The following is a 15,992-nucleotide window of genomic DNA, read 5'->3' as shown; positions in this document are numbered from 1 at the left end:
GGATAATTTGCCCCTTGGCCTGAATGATCTGGATGTTAGCTCTCACACAGATGTCATTAACACTTTGCTTCATCCCTTTTTACTTTGTTAGAATTATAAGTAAGGCATGTTTTAAATTAAAGCTGTGAAAAAAATACTGAGGATTAAGTTTCTATATTTAAAATCTTAGTGTCAGTTGGGACAGGTTATTTTTTACTGTCTCTGCTATATAAATGCAAATTATTTCAAGTAATCTTTTTAAGTTTTATGCAGTTTTATGGGAATGAATGAGGCTTGAGAGACATGGAGTCAAAGTCTCTACAAAATACCAAGTCTGTGCCTTGTTGTAGTCTTTTGACACCTTGGTGCAAGGTTAACTGTTTTCATCCTTTGCCTGTTGTCTGTAACTGCTGTTGGTAACTGTAGTTGTGTGTGTGTCACACTGTAGTGTCTCTTAACTATTGAAAATACACTATAGATGAATTTTGCTCTTATTTGACTCTTGTAGTCTGCTCTGCTTGCTTGATCTGAGTTCTAAACATGGAGCATGTCATGGCCATGAGGACTTGTTGAATGGGGGCATCTGGAAAAGTCTTAACTTCTCACTTGATTTCTTATTTATTTGGAAAACAAACAGCGTTATTCATTTGGTGTAAGTCTTGCAATCTGTGGCTGTGACTGAAGGAATTTGCTTTTTGAAAGGTAGAGAATTGAGACCGTGAGATTAGCTCAGTTGTTTAAAACTTGGTTGTAATAATGACAAGGTCATGAGTTCAATCCCCTGTGTGGGCCATTGACTTAAGAGTTGGACTCGATGCTCCTTGTGGGTCCCTTTCAACTCAGAACAGTGTGATTCTGTGAAGGGCCCTTCTTGCATCAGAACATATTGCTGGGAAGTAAAGGTAGAAAACATGAATATAATGCCCTGAGGTTCAAAACAGGGAAACGTGCCGCATATTTAAGCACTGGAAGGCCTAATAGAGACAATATTTTAAAAATGCTTCTGGGAAGAACAGAAGAGAGAAGACATTCTAATGTAACACTGACATTTTAAATTTATGGAAGGTATCTTCTGTAAGACAGAGATTTGAAACTAGTTTTGATGGGGTTAGTATAAACTGATTCTTTGGACTCAAGTACTTAATATTTTCAATTGTTTTTCTGCATCTTTGATCAGTCCAATCTTTTGACACTTCCAGTTGTATGTTTCTGATTCTGTGCAGGGTCATAAGAAACAAAGTATGTGATGAACTCTTGCACTTTTTTAGCTTGTAATTTCAAATTCAGTGGACAGTGCGGGCAAAAAGGGTTGAGAAGGAGTCCAGATTCCTATACTAGGGACAGTGTTAGAGAATGTTGCATTTTTCCAGTGCTTTATAGTAGGTTATAAAACCTTTTCTGTTTCATCTAGTGGTTGGGTCTACAAGTGTAACAAAACTTGGAAATGAAAAGAGGTACATGGTAAAGGATAGACTGACCTGTGTGATTTCTGGTTTGTCTCTAGGTAACTGTCCTTGTATTTATTACAGTATTCTACCAGCACTGACGGAAGGGTGGAAAGCTGCAGTACTGCTGGTAGCTTAATCTTTATAATTTTTGTTTTCGGATACTAAAACTTGCAGAAAATGCTGAGTGTAAAGCTGAATTGTATAGAAGGCAGGCTGTAGTCAAGCTCTGACAGAAACAATTTGTATTGCCTTGAACAATAGGGATAAGACCCACTATTCCAGTAATTTCATTTTTTAAATGTGAAAATCTCTCCCTTTGGAATTGTGGGTGGAAGACAAGGTGCATCAGATTTCACTGAGTGTGAAGGTGAACACTGATTCACTGCTGCATTTTCCTTTGCTAATTTACTTAAGTTAATGAGGATGTTGAATTCAGTTGCATCTACTACACTTGTGTATTAGGAAAAGTAACTTGCACTGGTTTGTGGCAGCAGCAGAGGTGAGACCTCATTGCTTAGCAAAGGAGATTTTCCCTTTCTGAATGTCCCAGCCGGAGGAACACCACAATGAGAGGCTGTTCTTGAGACAACAAGGTTGAGAAACCAGTGGAACTACTACCTGCAGTTATCTTGGAAAGAGAAGAAAGATCCCTTAAGAGCAGGAGTGTGAGGAGGGAGTCTGTGTGGACATTGGGCTGGATGGGGCTTTGAAGACAGGTTAGCTCAGATGAACTAAGACCACTGCAATTTGAAACTCAGAAAATGTACAGGACTGAAAACTACAATCTGAATTTGAAACTTAAATAGGTCAGAAGGAACCGATACTGAAGACGTGCTCATATCTGCACCCGCTCCATCTTTGCAGGGTTGTCTTGTGTTGCAGGAAAGATGGCTTGACTGTCCAAGTCTCAGTGTTTTCTCCAGGTCCTCCAAGGCCTGCCTAGCTGCTTTTTGATTTTTGTTGCAGATTTGGAGGAGCATCAAGTGCTGTTCCACAGCCCCTAAACAGGCTCCTTAGCTCCCTAAGGCAAGGAAGAGTCTTCCCCCCATGGGCTTCCTACCTCCATCCCTTGTTTTTTTAATACAAATGTGAGTGGATGTGTATTAGAAAGGGGGAGGGGGATGGAGGAACCCAGTAGCTGTACCTGTGAGTCTGTTGGAGTGTATTTAAAGCTAAATTTCTTCCACAAAGGGCGAAGTGTGATTCTCCTTGGGAGCTGCTGGTGAACAAGGGGGGCAAGTGAGGCTTCTGAGAAAAATTAAAAATAACTGTGTTGCATCACACATCTCACTGTCTTGAAAGATGTCCTGACAGATTAGTGGCAGGCATTGGCTTTGGAGTGAAGACAATAGAAAGGGATGCAGGAGGGAGTAACCCAGGAACCCTACGGGGTGCTTCTATTTAGCTACCAGCCCATAGCTCTACAGCATTGATGTTACACCACTCTGATACTTTCCCTCAGTATCACTGTAGATCTGAAAGCCTACATTTGTTTGCTTGCCCTTTTTTTTGTCATAATGGCTTGTGTTCACAGCAGCTGTGGTTTGAGTTGCATATGCAGATCCTTTCATTCATGCTGGTCTCACTGCAATATGCTTGATCATAGGGTAGGGGCTGATCACTGGAATTATGCATTGTGAAGTGTGAGGATGTCCTGCTCCAAGATCCCTGTTCCAGTTGATGAGCAGCATTTTGCAGGTGCTCATGTTATGACTTAGGGGTGCAGAGGTTGCCCAGGTCTGATGAATTCAGTCCTTGGCCTACCAGGAAGAGCCAGCCTGAGCAGTGATTGTGTTGTCGTTTTTCTTGCTCATCAGCACAGCGAAAGGCAATGTGCCCCAGGATGGTAAGTGATGGAATTGAAAGTGGTTGATTCCTCTGGATCAACAAATCACATTAAATACAGTTGCAGGTTTTTCCAAAGATGAAATTCTTACCTGAGAATATTTTTGAAAAGCTTCAGCAAAGAAATGAAAGTCATTAATTGTGACTTCATCGAAACAGATTTGTCTTCACACAGTGGGCTGTGCTTGGTGCTGCAGGGCTCAGCTCTGAGCCTACAGTTCTGTGGTGACTCCTCCACTGCTTCCCTTCCCCTCTCTGTGTCACACTCTCTTCCAGCACTGATGGTGATGATGTCTTTGCTGGGTCTCTTGTAGGCTTCTAGAATAGTCTGAAAAAGCTGTCATCTGTCCCTTTTTAAATATTAACTGCCTGATGCTCTTGAAGCTACTTTGACTGCAGAGTGCTTTGATGTATATGTGAAGTGTCAGGAGACTGGAGAGAGAGGGACTGTTATTTCCATACACCTGGTAATGCAGTGTGTCTCCAGAGGAGTCTGTTTTCCCTCTGACTCGAAGCAGGGATATTGTGTATGGCAACTCTGCCTGTTAACATCTGTTCAAACAAACAGTTTGTGCCCATCACAGTGTTCATCCAAGGCAAAAAGCTGTTGTGGATCCTTGTTTTATAACCTGAAATTTCTGTGCAGTGTTGACAACAGCGTCCAGACAGTGACTTGAGAGCAGCACATGTACTAGAGCAGCTCTCCTGGGGGGTGGCCAGAGTAAGGCAGGAGCTCTCTCCGATTCTCCATTTCAGATGATGTGTGCTGGTATTGCAATAGAAGTTGTAATTAGGCTTTACACTGTTGATTTGGGCACTCTGTTAGCTTGGCATTGCTTTTTGAATGGCTCCTTTTTTTCAAAAGGGTGCTTTGATTTACGTGGTGGGTTGAAACCTCCAGTTTCAGCTATTTCAGCCCACTTACTCAGGATAATGCTCAAATTGTGGAGAATTGTGGGGCAATGACCTTGGGCAGAGGAGTAGAGTTGGACAGCTTCAGCTTCTAGGAGACCCTGTTCCAACCCAGGAGGTGTAGGCAGGAACTGGGAACATCCAGCTGTGCAGCTTTGGGAAGCTGTTGGGCAGCTTGGGTAACACTGGAGTGACTATTGAGCTTACTCTGTTGCCCTGCTCATCACTGCAGGGACAGCTGAGGTATATTAGGACTGTAGATATTTGGGAAAACCACCCCAACCGGAGGACAACACAAACTTTACTCAGTGTATCAGAACGGTCCATTATGGAGTCTGGAGTGCATGTGGAAGGCCCAAGCAGAGCTCCAAAGCCAGGTTTGTGTGCTCTGGCCAGCACATTGTTCCTTACAAGAGCTGTGACACTGTTTGATTTTGCAGTTGCATAACAGAAACACTGAGTAAGATTCCTCAGCTCACAGCACATTGGCATTTTGTGAATCTGAGGAAGGGAAGCAATTCTCATCACTTTTGGGACTGAGTGTGCTTCGTGACTGAGGACTCGATGGGCTGGTAGCTACAGCAGATGTGAGAGCAGCATGGTGAACTTTTAGCTAGTTGTCATTGTTTATGGTTAGTATATTCATGATAGGTTCTGTATGTTTTAGGCCCCAAAGATTGCTTTATCTTTTTAATCAAGATCACTTCCTGATATTTATATTTAGGAAATTGATCTTGTTAAACTGCTTGGAAACCAAGGAAAATATCCTGTAAGAAGCTCGAACTTAGCTTTGATGCCAATTGTATTTAAGTGTCTTGTATTACTGCAAATTAGAGTTGCCTCGAAGTCTCTTAGATATGCATGTAAATCCCCTTTTATCCTTTCCTTTTAAGAAAGTAAAGGAGAAACTGCTGCATCCAGTGTGATAATCTTCTGAATTTAAAAATCTTAAAGCGGTTTTCTGAGTGTTGCTGTATCCAATAGACTAAGTTGAAAGTACAGCACCTGATGTAGCCTTTTATTGCTACTTTGAAGCCTGTAACTAAAGTTCTTTTACTTAGTGTCTTGACTGACAATGGCACAGATAAGTGACTTCTGATCCCTTCCTTGTGTGTCAGTCTGACATGTTTGTGTGTTTCTTGTTTGTTCTAGCTTTTACAAAGCTGATCACAGTAAATGGCCAAGAATATCATCTTCAGCTGGTTGACACTGCTGGCCAAGTAAGTTCTCTTTATTTCTTTGAATCTTTCTTCAGAGTTAAGACAACAGGTTTGGGCTAAGTTGGTAGTGACCATGTATTCACAGGTGAAAGTTAACTTAAAAATGTCCTGACTTCTTGTTTAACCCCTGAAGAACTTTTTCATAGTATTTATTTAAAGGCTTTGGTTTGCATTTTGTTAGTGATTTTTTGGTTTTTTTTCCATTATTGAATGTCTGGGAAGAGGAAACAGCCTTAATTCTGCTGTCCCAATAGTTCCTAAGTAGCTTGTTTGATATTTACAGAGTAAGTTGGCAGTTTTGCTTTAGATGGAAAATATCACTTCAATAAACCATGGGAAAATTTTCCATGACATTTGTGTGTGCTCCAGCCACACCACCATGGAAGAGTCATGGGGAGTAGGCAGAAATGCAGGTAGTACTCACTGGGCTGGCAATAAACTGCTGCAGTGTGTTTACATTGTAAGGTGATGGCTCACCAGTAATGACAGGGATTGCAGGAGGAGACAGGGAACACGTGTCTGGGAATGTGCTGGGGAGCTCCATGAAGTGCAGGTGTTCATTACATACAGGTACAGGTGTTCATTACACGGTGCTGCTCAGCTGAACTCGCACTGCACGTTCCGTGCACGAGAGCGCTGCTGCTTCAGAAACGCTCTGTATTAGGAAAAAACCCATGAGGGATCATTAAAGCCCTGTATTTTTATCCCTAACTTATTTTTGCTTTAATGTTCTTACCTTCTGTGGTCTCATACTCTGCCTTTGGGTTTTTCCAAACTGTGAGTAGTGTTAGACAATGTTGGTGGTGTTATAAAATGTGCTGCCAGTACTTGAGACTGTAAAGCTGCGGGACACTTGCTCATAGCTGGGAGACTATTCAGAGGGTTGTAACCTTCTAGGTATGTTTGATTGCTTTCTTTGAGGAGAACCATGCTGTATTTAGGTGCTGTCAGCTTGTGGTGCTCGTCAGCAACACATATAATCCCTCAGAGCTGCCTGAGCACAATACTGGCCACAGTTCTGGGACAGGGTTGTTTGATGAGGGTTGTTCTGCAGAGCAGAGTGAGGGTGAGACAGGGCAGGCTGAGAAGTGTGAGCAGCAGAGGAAGCTCCATAGGTGTCACTTCGTGCCATTGTAAGTGCGTTTGCCTTACAGCTCTGATTGTGTAGCACAGTGATGAAAGAAAAATTCCTCTTTGAGGAGAATTGCCTTCTGGGAAGGCAGTGTAACTCACTGTATCATACCTCTGTTGCTGAGGATTGATTTAATGTTATACAGTATCGTAGAGCCAGAATAGCTTCTTTCCCAGCCTGTGGTTATTTTCAGATTTAATTCTTCATGGAACGATTTGAACTTTGATTTCTGGCTCACGGGATTAGAGGGGAGAGATGTTGGGTTACAGAAGGTATGGCTTGGACAGATTTCTTTTTCAAATCTGTCTTGCTTAATAGCCCACAGGGAGTCCTTGTGTCCGTAGAGCACAGCAAAGATTATGTTGTAGATTTGTTACATGTACCTTTGAAAACCTGACTATGGCTTCAGAAGTTGTAGCAACATTGTTATGTATCACTTGACAAATTTCTTAATTTGACCCACAAGTTCCAGGGAGTTTGCAGGTTTTCTTTCTTCTCCTAACAAACTAAAAATTAGGTCATGAATTAGGAATAGTTGAGGTTATGGCACTTATTTTTCTTGGGACTCCTCCTCTGTACTGTGCCTCTTTACCTCTCATGGTTATTGACTGAGCTTTGTGCAGTTCAGTTCAACAGGAGTCATGGTACAGGGTCACAGAAGAGAAGTGCAAAAGGAAATCTTACCTAACACCAAATTCCAGCTGGGGCAGTCCTCAGAAATTCTGGGTAAAGTCAAGCAACTACAGAGTTGCACTTTCACCTGCTTTACACACAGACCAGCTTGGATCCCATCCCCTCTGTATTGACTTTGGGATTACACATCCAACTGGAGTGGCAATTTGGCATTTCAGGGAAGATGGGGGAGGGCTGCCCTCTGTGTTTAGCAATAAAGGCAAATAAGGGCAGCTTTTGTCAAGTGTTATTCTTTCAAACTTTTTTTGGCTGGATCTGTGAAGTTGATTTATGAAGAGTTTCTCCTCTTTTGCCAGTTAGGGAAGTTTGATTCCTTTTGGCTGTCTGGATTTAAGCTGCGTGATTGCACTGCTCCATCTGTTCAGCCATGACAATATACAGAGAGGTTATTTGATCTTAAGCTAAAATTAACAGCTTCAGAAGCATAGGTTTAACAATTTGAGAACTCATCCATTAAGAAGTATGGCTGTTGTCAAAATGGAAATGTTTCCTGGGAATGTCTGTTGGAACAACTTAGGTTTTTAACTTTGCATTGCATTACCTGCAGTCTGTCAGTCTGTTTCATTTGCCTCTTTGGTCAGTCCCTTTTCTAGAGGGGTGATAAATTCAGTGATGAAGTTTCTGATGTTTTGTTTGTTTTTTATTTGTTTAAACACTTGTCATATAATGTAAACTTAGAGTTCTTCTAAAGCAACTAATAATTGTGTTTCTTGTATCTTTAGTTGATAAACATTAGTTAGTTAGGGAGCCACAGTTATTCACTTCCTCACAGACCTCTCAGGTAATTTAGATGTGATCAGTGTCACTGGAAATTCCAAACTGCTGGATCGTGTCCTCAGCCATTGAAACTGGAATTTTGAAATGTATCAGCAGCAAGATAAGAGGCATAGTTGCTAATTAGTGGTGGGACAGAGTAGGTGTTTAGTGCTAATAAACTGATAATTAAGCAGGATAAGAGGATTGGGAATAGCTTCAGCTCATCCATGGTCTTAGAGGGAATAAAACAGAAAAGCTGTAGATTAAGTTGTACAGTGAACAGAGGCTGACTTTTAGCTTTCCCTTAATTTAGTAAAGATTCCACATCTGACATTATGATGAAAAAAATTCTGGAAGTACTACCCATATAAAATGCACCTCATGTCTTAGGAATATGACCAAGTTATCTGATGGTGATCTGATAGCATCAAGTTCTGAGCTGTGGCACCCTTAATACTAAATGCAATATTCCTTCCACAGGATGAATATTCCATATTTCCTCAGACGTACTCCATAGACATCAATGGCTACATTCTTGTTTATTCAGTCACGTCAATAAAAAGGTAATAAAATCTGTTGTGCTCTTCCGGTTTAGGTGTTTTCTGGGTTAAGCTCCTGCCTCTAGTATGTTTTCTTTATGTATGATTAATTCAATTAATCTCTCTGTCCCTTAGAAATGTAATGAAAATTAATGTTTTTTTCAGAAATGTCCCCTCAGATCTAAATGTCACAGGCACTTGCCATGTAAGGAATGAGGCAGTGCTGAACTAGGTTGTTTTGAGGTGTTAGTAAAAGTATGGAGTGATTTCAGAAGTATAGAGTTCATTATTCTTTCCTCAGATATAAAGGCAGACAAACCCAAACCTAAAGGGCACTGTACATTTATGTGAAGTACCCAGTTAGTTGCTCGATCAGTCCTTCAGCCTTGTAGCTTTTACAGAACTGAGATTTCTTTGACTTCTTGGCTTGGATTGTTCTGATTAACCATCACAAATTTTCTTATAAACAGCAGTCTATGACTCTTGGACTGCAGACTCACTTTCACATGCTGTAGCAAATAATCTCACTTGAAGTTTTTCCCAAAGGATCTGATATTTCCTTGCTGTGAGCTGTCCATTCTCACGTGAGGGCAGACTCCACCATAGCTGGTCATTTACTTACATATTTACTTGACTTTCTCATCCTCTCTTATTTTCTCCCTTCCTCTCTCTGGTCATCTTGCTAATTTAAATACTGGTTATTCTTGAATAGAAGTTAATTTTCTAATATTGTACAATATCTTTGTTACAAGAGCCAAATTAATCCAATTTTCTTAATTTTTTTAGTTAAATGATTAAGATCTTAGACTTTTCATCAAATGCAAGAGAAGTAGGCACTTGCCTTGTACTTGAATGAAGCTGATCAGCTTTTTGTGAGTGCTGAAACGTTCCATCTCTTTTCCTCTAAATCAAACAAAACTGGTCAAGTGCTCCTTAGCAGGCCATTGTAAAGCAACTTTCCTGTTGGCTCTTCTGTACTTCTCAAGGAAAGAACATGGTCTGGTTTTGAACTTCTGTTGCTCGCAAGGTCTTTAATGATTTCACAGTCCTTCATTCTTGGTTTTCATCTTCAGTGTTGAAGGAGGGAAGGGCAAACTTACTTGGCAGCCAAAGGACTTGTCCTTTCTCAGGCACTCAGTTGTTGCCTCATGATGTCTTGAGCTTAGCAGCACAGATGAAGAAATGAAAATCTGTTTTCTGTGGCAACATTCAATTGGTTAAACCAGAAACCAAGTTATGGTGAAAATATGAACAGGAGAGAATTGTTTAAGACTGCAAGTAGAAACTCTTACCATTGGTATTAGTCTTGATCAAGTTATTCCAAGGTTGTTTGGTTTGGGGGTTTTTTGTTCCTTTAAATTTTCAAAGTACTGACGATCCTGTATTGCTCAACTCCTCGTGTTCTGGAGCAAGACAGTGTTTAGGCAATAGGAAAGGTCTTCCACAATACTCTGATGGCATCAGTGACTTGCCAGGCAGTCAGATCACAGTCACCATCTGTCCCGACTTCTGCCCAAATGTGTGTATTGATCCAGTTGGAGTGAGAGCTTTGACAGCAAACTTAATAGAAATGCTCTTTTCAAATTACCATCTTCCCTGCTAACCTCCAGTGGGAAGTTTAAATAGGACTTGAATAAAAGCTGATGCCCTACATTTCTCACGTTCCCAAGCTCTCAGCAGCAAGGTTACTGGGAGGCTTTTGCTCTAGTTCAGCTTAATTAAATTCCAATTTTATATCTTGCTAGGTTCCATCATTTCGTGTAACACATTTATCTGACAGCTAGTAATATTTTTTTTTTTTGCATTTCACACATTTTGCTGTTCGCTGTAACCCATTTGCTTGACAGAACTGGAAAGGACTTCTTATGGCTCCAGATATCTCACAGTTTCACAGCTTAATGTGATGATGTTCTTTTTGGATTGGTCAGTATCTGTCTTAAAGTGTGTCCCTGCTCCTTCTAACCCTAATAATTTGGAAAACTTTCTAGAACATTAATCAGTCAAGCCAATTTCATTCTTGGCAGTTTTTAGCAACTTGTTTCTGTGTCAGAATTGTGTTTGAGTTTAAATAGCAGTTCTCTTGTGGTTTCCACCTGGATCACTTAACAAAGATCAGTTGTTTGTAGGATTTTTGCTAAAAAAGGAAACTTGTGAACTATCTTAGACAAACAGATACCTGGAAGTGGGAACTGGGGAGCCCAGGCTGAACAAGAACACCAGGCAGTGCTGCACTGGAACCTCAGGTGGGGACTCACCAGGGTGCTGTGTTGGGGTGTTTTTCTGGCTAAGCTGGAAACAACACACCTTAAAGGGGAAAGGAAACAGAGATTGTCCTGTGCCAGGGAGTCAGTTATCCTGTGGCTAGTATGCAAGATTCTTCCTCTTTCTTCAGACTCAGAAACTGTTTTTGTGGTCTGTAGCAGATCTTTTAGTAGCATTTTTATTCTTCTTTCAGTTTGCAGGGTCATCAAGTTCTGTGTGTGGCACTGCCTTTCAACTCTGTCACAGCCAAGCTCTATTTAATTCTTATTTTTTAAATAATTATAAGAATGAGTGTCCAAGACAACTTCTCAAGCCCAGAATGTCACTAATAGTTTTCAGCATAAGTTCTTTGTGTCCCTAAAATCCATCCTCTCATTGATTCCACTTTTTCCTGTAATCTGTAGTATCCAGCTTGAGTTACCAGTAGTAAGTTGTGCCAGACTGAGACAGGCCTTTGTTTACAGAAACCTCATTTTCTTCATAGGATATACTGAAACTATTACCTGAACATGGAGAAGCATTGTGTTCTATTCAGTCTCAAATATTATTGCTGAAGTCAGACAATCTGACCTACTTGACAGAAAATCCATCTTAAATGTGGTAGCACTTTTTTTTCCTGAAGTGAGAAGTTTTAATGCTTTGAATAGTAGTTTTAGGAACCAGGTCTTTGATTGCTCTGAGATGGAAGTGTGTTTGAGTGCTCTATTTTTGAGTTGCAATTCTAATTGAAATGCAGTGCAAGTCAAGGCACTGCCTGTGGCTAACAGCCTTGGAAACTGGAAAAGTTTCGGTCCCTTTTTCTGTTGTGTGTCTCATGTGTGAGCCTGTGCCTCCCTTAAAACAAATCCAAGTTGTGCACTTCATGTACCAGCATTTTTTCCATAATGTAACTAGAGCAGCACAACATCTGCTCTTCAGCCCCGTTTATAGCTTGTTCCCAAAAGTACTAAATGTCAAATGCAGTGGGTTTTGCTAGTGAGCTTTTTGGCTTCTTGGTATTTCACAGTACTGGTTCTTACCTCCTGTCATCCAAACTTCACGTGCGGGGTAGGGGAACAGGCGACAAATATTTGAGTAATCACTTCTTCAGTGTCATCCTGCAGATCAGTTTATTTACTTTCCATAGAAGATTAAAAGTGTAGGCTTATTTTGGCTTTCACATAAGTAAAACTTCATATATGAACTACATGTTCTTAAAAAAGTCTATTCTTTTAAGATGGAGCATGCTTAACTAATTACTTTTTCTTTCCAATTGCTTTAATTTGACATACTCATCCAGGGTTGTTGGACTGTAGCAGTTAAATTTCTCACTGCAGATACAAACCAGATGAGAGGTGGGAGGGACTTGGGGTGATTCTGTGTTAGATGCATCAGTCCTGGGTAATGTTATTTATTTCTGCAAATGCCATAGCTGGGGAGGCTGTAAGGGTAGGCACAGGCTGGTCTCTGCTGCTGGGACCAGTTTGCTATTGTACCACAAGTGGGTGAGACTTGGGGCATCTTTGTAGTTCTGCCACTGTACATAGAGTAAGTTTTAAACACAGCAACCTGTGTATGCATCTAATTGCTTGTGTATTGGGTATTGAGAATAAACATCAGAGTGCATGTGTGACTTCATCCCTTTATTTTGCAGTTTTGAAGTGATAAAAGTTATCCATGGCAAGTTATTGGATATGGTGGGAAAAGTCCAGTAAGTAGTGACACTTTCATCTCATTTCATTTCAGGCATGTTGCTAGTGCTTTGTTCAGTATACTGTAACTGTTCTGAAGTTCTGAACTTTCTTTCACAGAATACCCATTATGCTGGTTGGAAATAAAAAAGACCTGCATATGGAACGGTATGTGAACTCCAGAATGTGGGAAATGCAAGGCAGCAGCCCACATTCCTGTGGCTGCAGCACACTGGCTTTGTTCTTGGTTTTCCATAACCGACATCAAATTGTGGGTTAAAATAAGGTACTGGCAAAGGAACTGTGTCCAGAATGTGAACTGCGAGCCATGAACTTCTGTTGTAATGTTGATTTTTGCTGGAAGGTTCCAGGGACAGTCATTTAACACTCTGGCTTTTGTTGGGTTTTTTTTTCCACAATAAGTAGCAGAAGTTTATTTGTCACAACTGTACAATATCAGATGTTACAGGTTATGAAAACAAAGCAGTACTTTGGGACAGCTGCTGTTCTGGGTCACAGCAGTTTTATACCTGGCCCAGTGGTGCATTTGACAGCAGCCAGAAGTAAATACTTTGGATCAGACTTCACATGACATTCCTATTACAATGCACTTATGTGCTTCAGTACTTGGAGGTGTTTCTGGAAATACCAGATCCCAATTCTTCTGAAAGTTATAAAGAACATACTTTTCTTTCTTTCTTTGGTCAGGGTGATCAGCTATGAAGAAGGGAAAGCTTTAGCAGAATCCTGGAATGCAGCTTTCTTGGAATCTTCTGCTAAAGAAAATCAGGTAATGGATTTAAGAGTCACTTCATTCAAAAAGCAATGTAACAGATGACTCATAGTTTCACTTAATAAGGGAAGCTGAAATATTTGCATGTACTCTACAGATATTTTGTGTAGATGGAAACAGAACAGCTGCTTGCCCTCAGGTTTATGTGTGCAGGTTTTTCCATGCAGCTGTAAGTGGGGGGAGGAAATGAAGAACTGAAAGTGAAGCTTCTCTGAACACAGCAGAACACCCAGTGGCAAACTAAAACTCGGATCCACATGGTGGGTGGAACAGGGTCTGGTACATTAAATGGGAGGTCTCTGGTTACAAAGCAGTGAGTTGGTAGGCGGGGATGAACCTCGTGTGTTAAGGTGCTGGGCAAGGCTCGGTCTCTCTCATGTGGGGAATGATCATTTTGTGGGTCCCCATGGGGTGGGGGGCAGAAAAGTGTTAGAGCACAGCAGGAGCTGTCAGGCACCACTGGGATACAGCTGCAGTGAACTTGCACAGTCTGACACATTTCAACCTGCACACATTTACACTTGCTGGTCTCCTGTCACAGAAAGAAAGTGTTTAATTACCTGTTAAATAGCATCTTGTTCTTGGTTGCTTTAAATAACTTTTGTTAAAATGCCTCCTAAGTATGTCCTGGTACTTGAATTTGTTCCTGTGGCTGGTAATAATATTTTTTTCATTGATTTGACACCTTATGTGTCTGAGCTGCAAGAGCCTCTTAGTCTGGATGTGAAGTAATGCATAACTGATGCAGACTGGGGAAGGTGGGTCATTTTCTCTTTTTTCTCTTTTTTTTTCTTTTTTTCTTTTTTTTCCTTTTTTTCTTTTTTCTTTTTTTTTTCTTTTTTCCTGAAGGTCTCAACAGCATCAAAGCTTTTAATTTTTGAAAATACAGACACATGATAAGGTCTCACATTTAATGCAGCATATCACATCCTTGTTCTCCTTGATAACATGAGCACAATCACAGGGACAGCCCTGTAGCTATGACAAGACCTGTTTCTGCAGCCTTTCTTTCTTCTCTCCTTTTCCCCCATCCCCAAAAACAAACAGCATTTGTCCAATGCTTATTGTCAAAATTTCTACAAGTAACTTGAGTAAAGTTGGATTTTCTCTGGAAGATTATTTGATTATTACTTAGATTATTTTTTGTCACCAGATACGGAACACTTGGAGTGAATTTATCAGTATTTGTTTCTGGATAAGACTTGCATTAACCTTGTCAAAACTGGGCATGATAAAAGCATGGAATTTTTTAATATATTCTGTGGATGCTGGGGAGCTTCAAATACTTTCCAAAGGAAACTAAATTGACAGTGTAAAGAATAAACCTGTTAAAAACATCTGATTTTTTCTCCCCAACTTCTTTATTTTAAATGGCTTAATTCTTCTGGATTAGGCAAAGCTACTGCCAGTGCTCTTGGCATATGTTCACAATGTGTAAGAGCATAGAAATTCATATCCAGCAGAGTATCTTACTGGTAACTTTTCTGGAGTCTTTTTTGTTCTTGAACCAGTAAATAAAAGGTTGACTATACTTACGCAAAGAAGCTACAAGCTTTCTAGGATGCTTGGCATGTCCTGTGTGTTAATTTGCTGCACTGAGAGAGTCCCCTTGACTGCGATGTGTTTGTGCCTTTTCTGTAGTCTCAGACTGTATTAAGTTAAGCTTCCAGCTGGAACTTGTATAGCAAACGTGGTAGCCTTCAGGAAGATCAGAATGGCAATTGTATGTCCAGTATTGAAAGTCCTGGAAGGCCTGTACAAATCCCACCAAAAGATAAATCAGAAGTCAGTCGTGTGCATTTTTGCGGTCAAAGGTCTCCCTCCCAGCAGGATCCTCCAGAACAGCGACTGCAGGTCTGTGTAAATCATGTCCCTCTGGATTTAGCAGCAGGTTGATGGAGGCAGGTGCTTGAACACAGTTCCTTCTTCATGCCTCTTACATAATACACTTGGAAAATTTGTCCAGCTTGAAGTTTGGGAGATCATGTGTCACTTCTGAGATGGGCACCCACAGCATGTGACTGTGGTCTCTCAGGCTCCCTGCCATGTTTCCTTTGTAGGGTTGGGGTGTATGGAGGAAAGTGGGCAGGGAGCCCATATCTGGCACAGCTGCCTCAGTCTGTCTCAGACCTCCACCTCTGAAGAGGTAGAAGATTGAGCTTTGAGAACCAGGTGTGGAGTGAAGAGCTGTGAGATGCTGGGGAAACAGGACACACCCGGTATTGTAACATCCCCTCCCTGTGAATTGGACCAGGAGAACTTCTGAACTCTGGTGGTTTTTTTACTACAAATCCTAATTTGACAGCATAGAACCAACTGATCTGTAGACCTCTCTCAAGACAGGATATCTTCCCTTAGTTTGAAACTGTCCCTGGTTTGTAGGAGAAAGGGTTTGTTTTGAACCTGAATAACAACCTGTGTTGTCATTTTCCTGGTACTGAGTGTTCACCTTGCATAAGTCAGCATTACTGGAAAAAGAAATCTGTTGGCATTTTTTGCTTTGAGGTTCATCCAAATAATCACCTGTACTGGCTTGGTGTACATCAGATCTAACCTGCCTATCAAGATTGATTCTAAACTTGCAAAAGTGCTTTTGGTTCTCTTTGCTTAACAGAAAGCTAGTTTGCTTAAAGGGATGAGCTGGACTGGATTGGGAATTGAGAACTTCAGTAGAGAGTTCAAACATTCCTGAGTGGGGGGACATCTCGTAATTCTCTCAGTAACCAAGCCATCTGTACGTGGT

At 40.9% G+C, this 15,992-nt stretch overlaps 1 protein-coding gene across 3 annotated transcripts in view; it reads left to right on the top strand.

Annotated features, from left to right (window-relative positions):
• The window catches only part of RHEB (Ras homolog, mTORC1 binding), a 39,810-nt gene that overhangs the window by 20,333 nt on the left and 3,485 nt on the right, over positions 1–15,992 (top strand). For all 3 annotated transcript variants that reach the window (XM_071559930.1, XM_071559931.1, XM_071559929.1), the window contains exons 3-7: positions 5,337–5,404; positions 8,466–8,548; positions 12,420–12,476; positions 12,577–12,624; positions 13,165–13,246. In XM_071559930.1, coding sequence (XP_071416031.1) covers positions 5,337–5,404; positions 8,466–8,548; positions 12,420–12,476; positions 12,577–12,624; positions 13,165–13,246 — 338 coding nt within the window. The remainder of the gene's footprint in view (positions 1–5,336; positions 5,405–8,465; positions 8,549–12,419; positions 12,477–12,576; positions 12,625–13,164; positions 13,247–15,992) is intronic.

Source organism: Pithys albifrons, chromosome 7, assembly GCF_047495875.1.
Source record: "Pithys albifrons albifrons isolate INPA30051 chromosome 7, PitAlb_v1, whole genome shotgun sequence".
NCBI classification, from domain to species: Eukaryota; Metazoa; Chordata; class Aves; order Passeriformes; family Thamnophilidae; genus Pithys; species Pithys albifrons.
The sequence above is the reverse complement of the archived record's forward strand: the minus strand, read 5'-3'. Positions and strand labels throughout refer to the sequence as shown.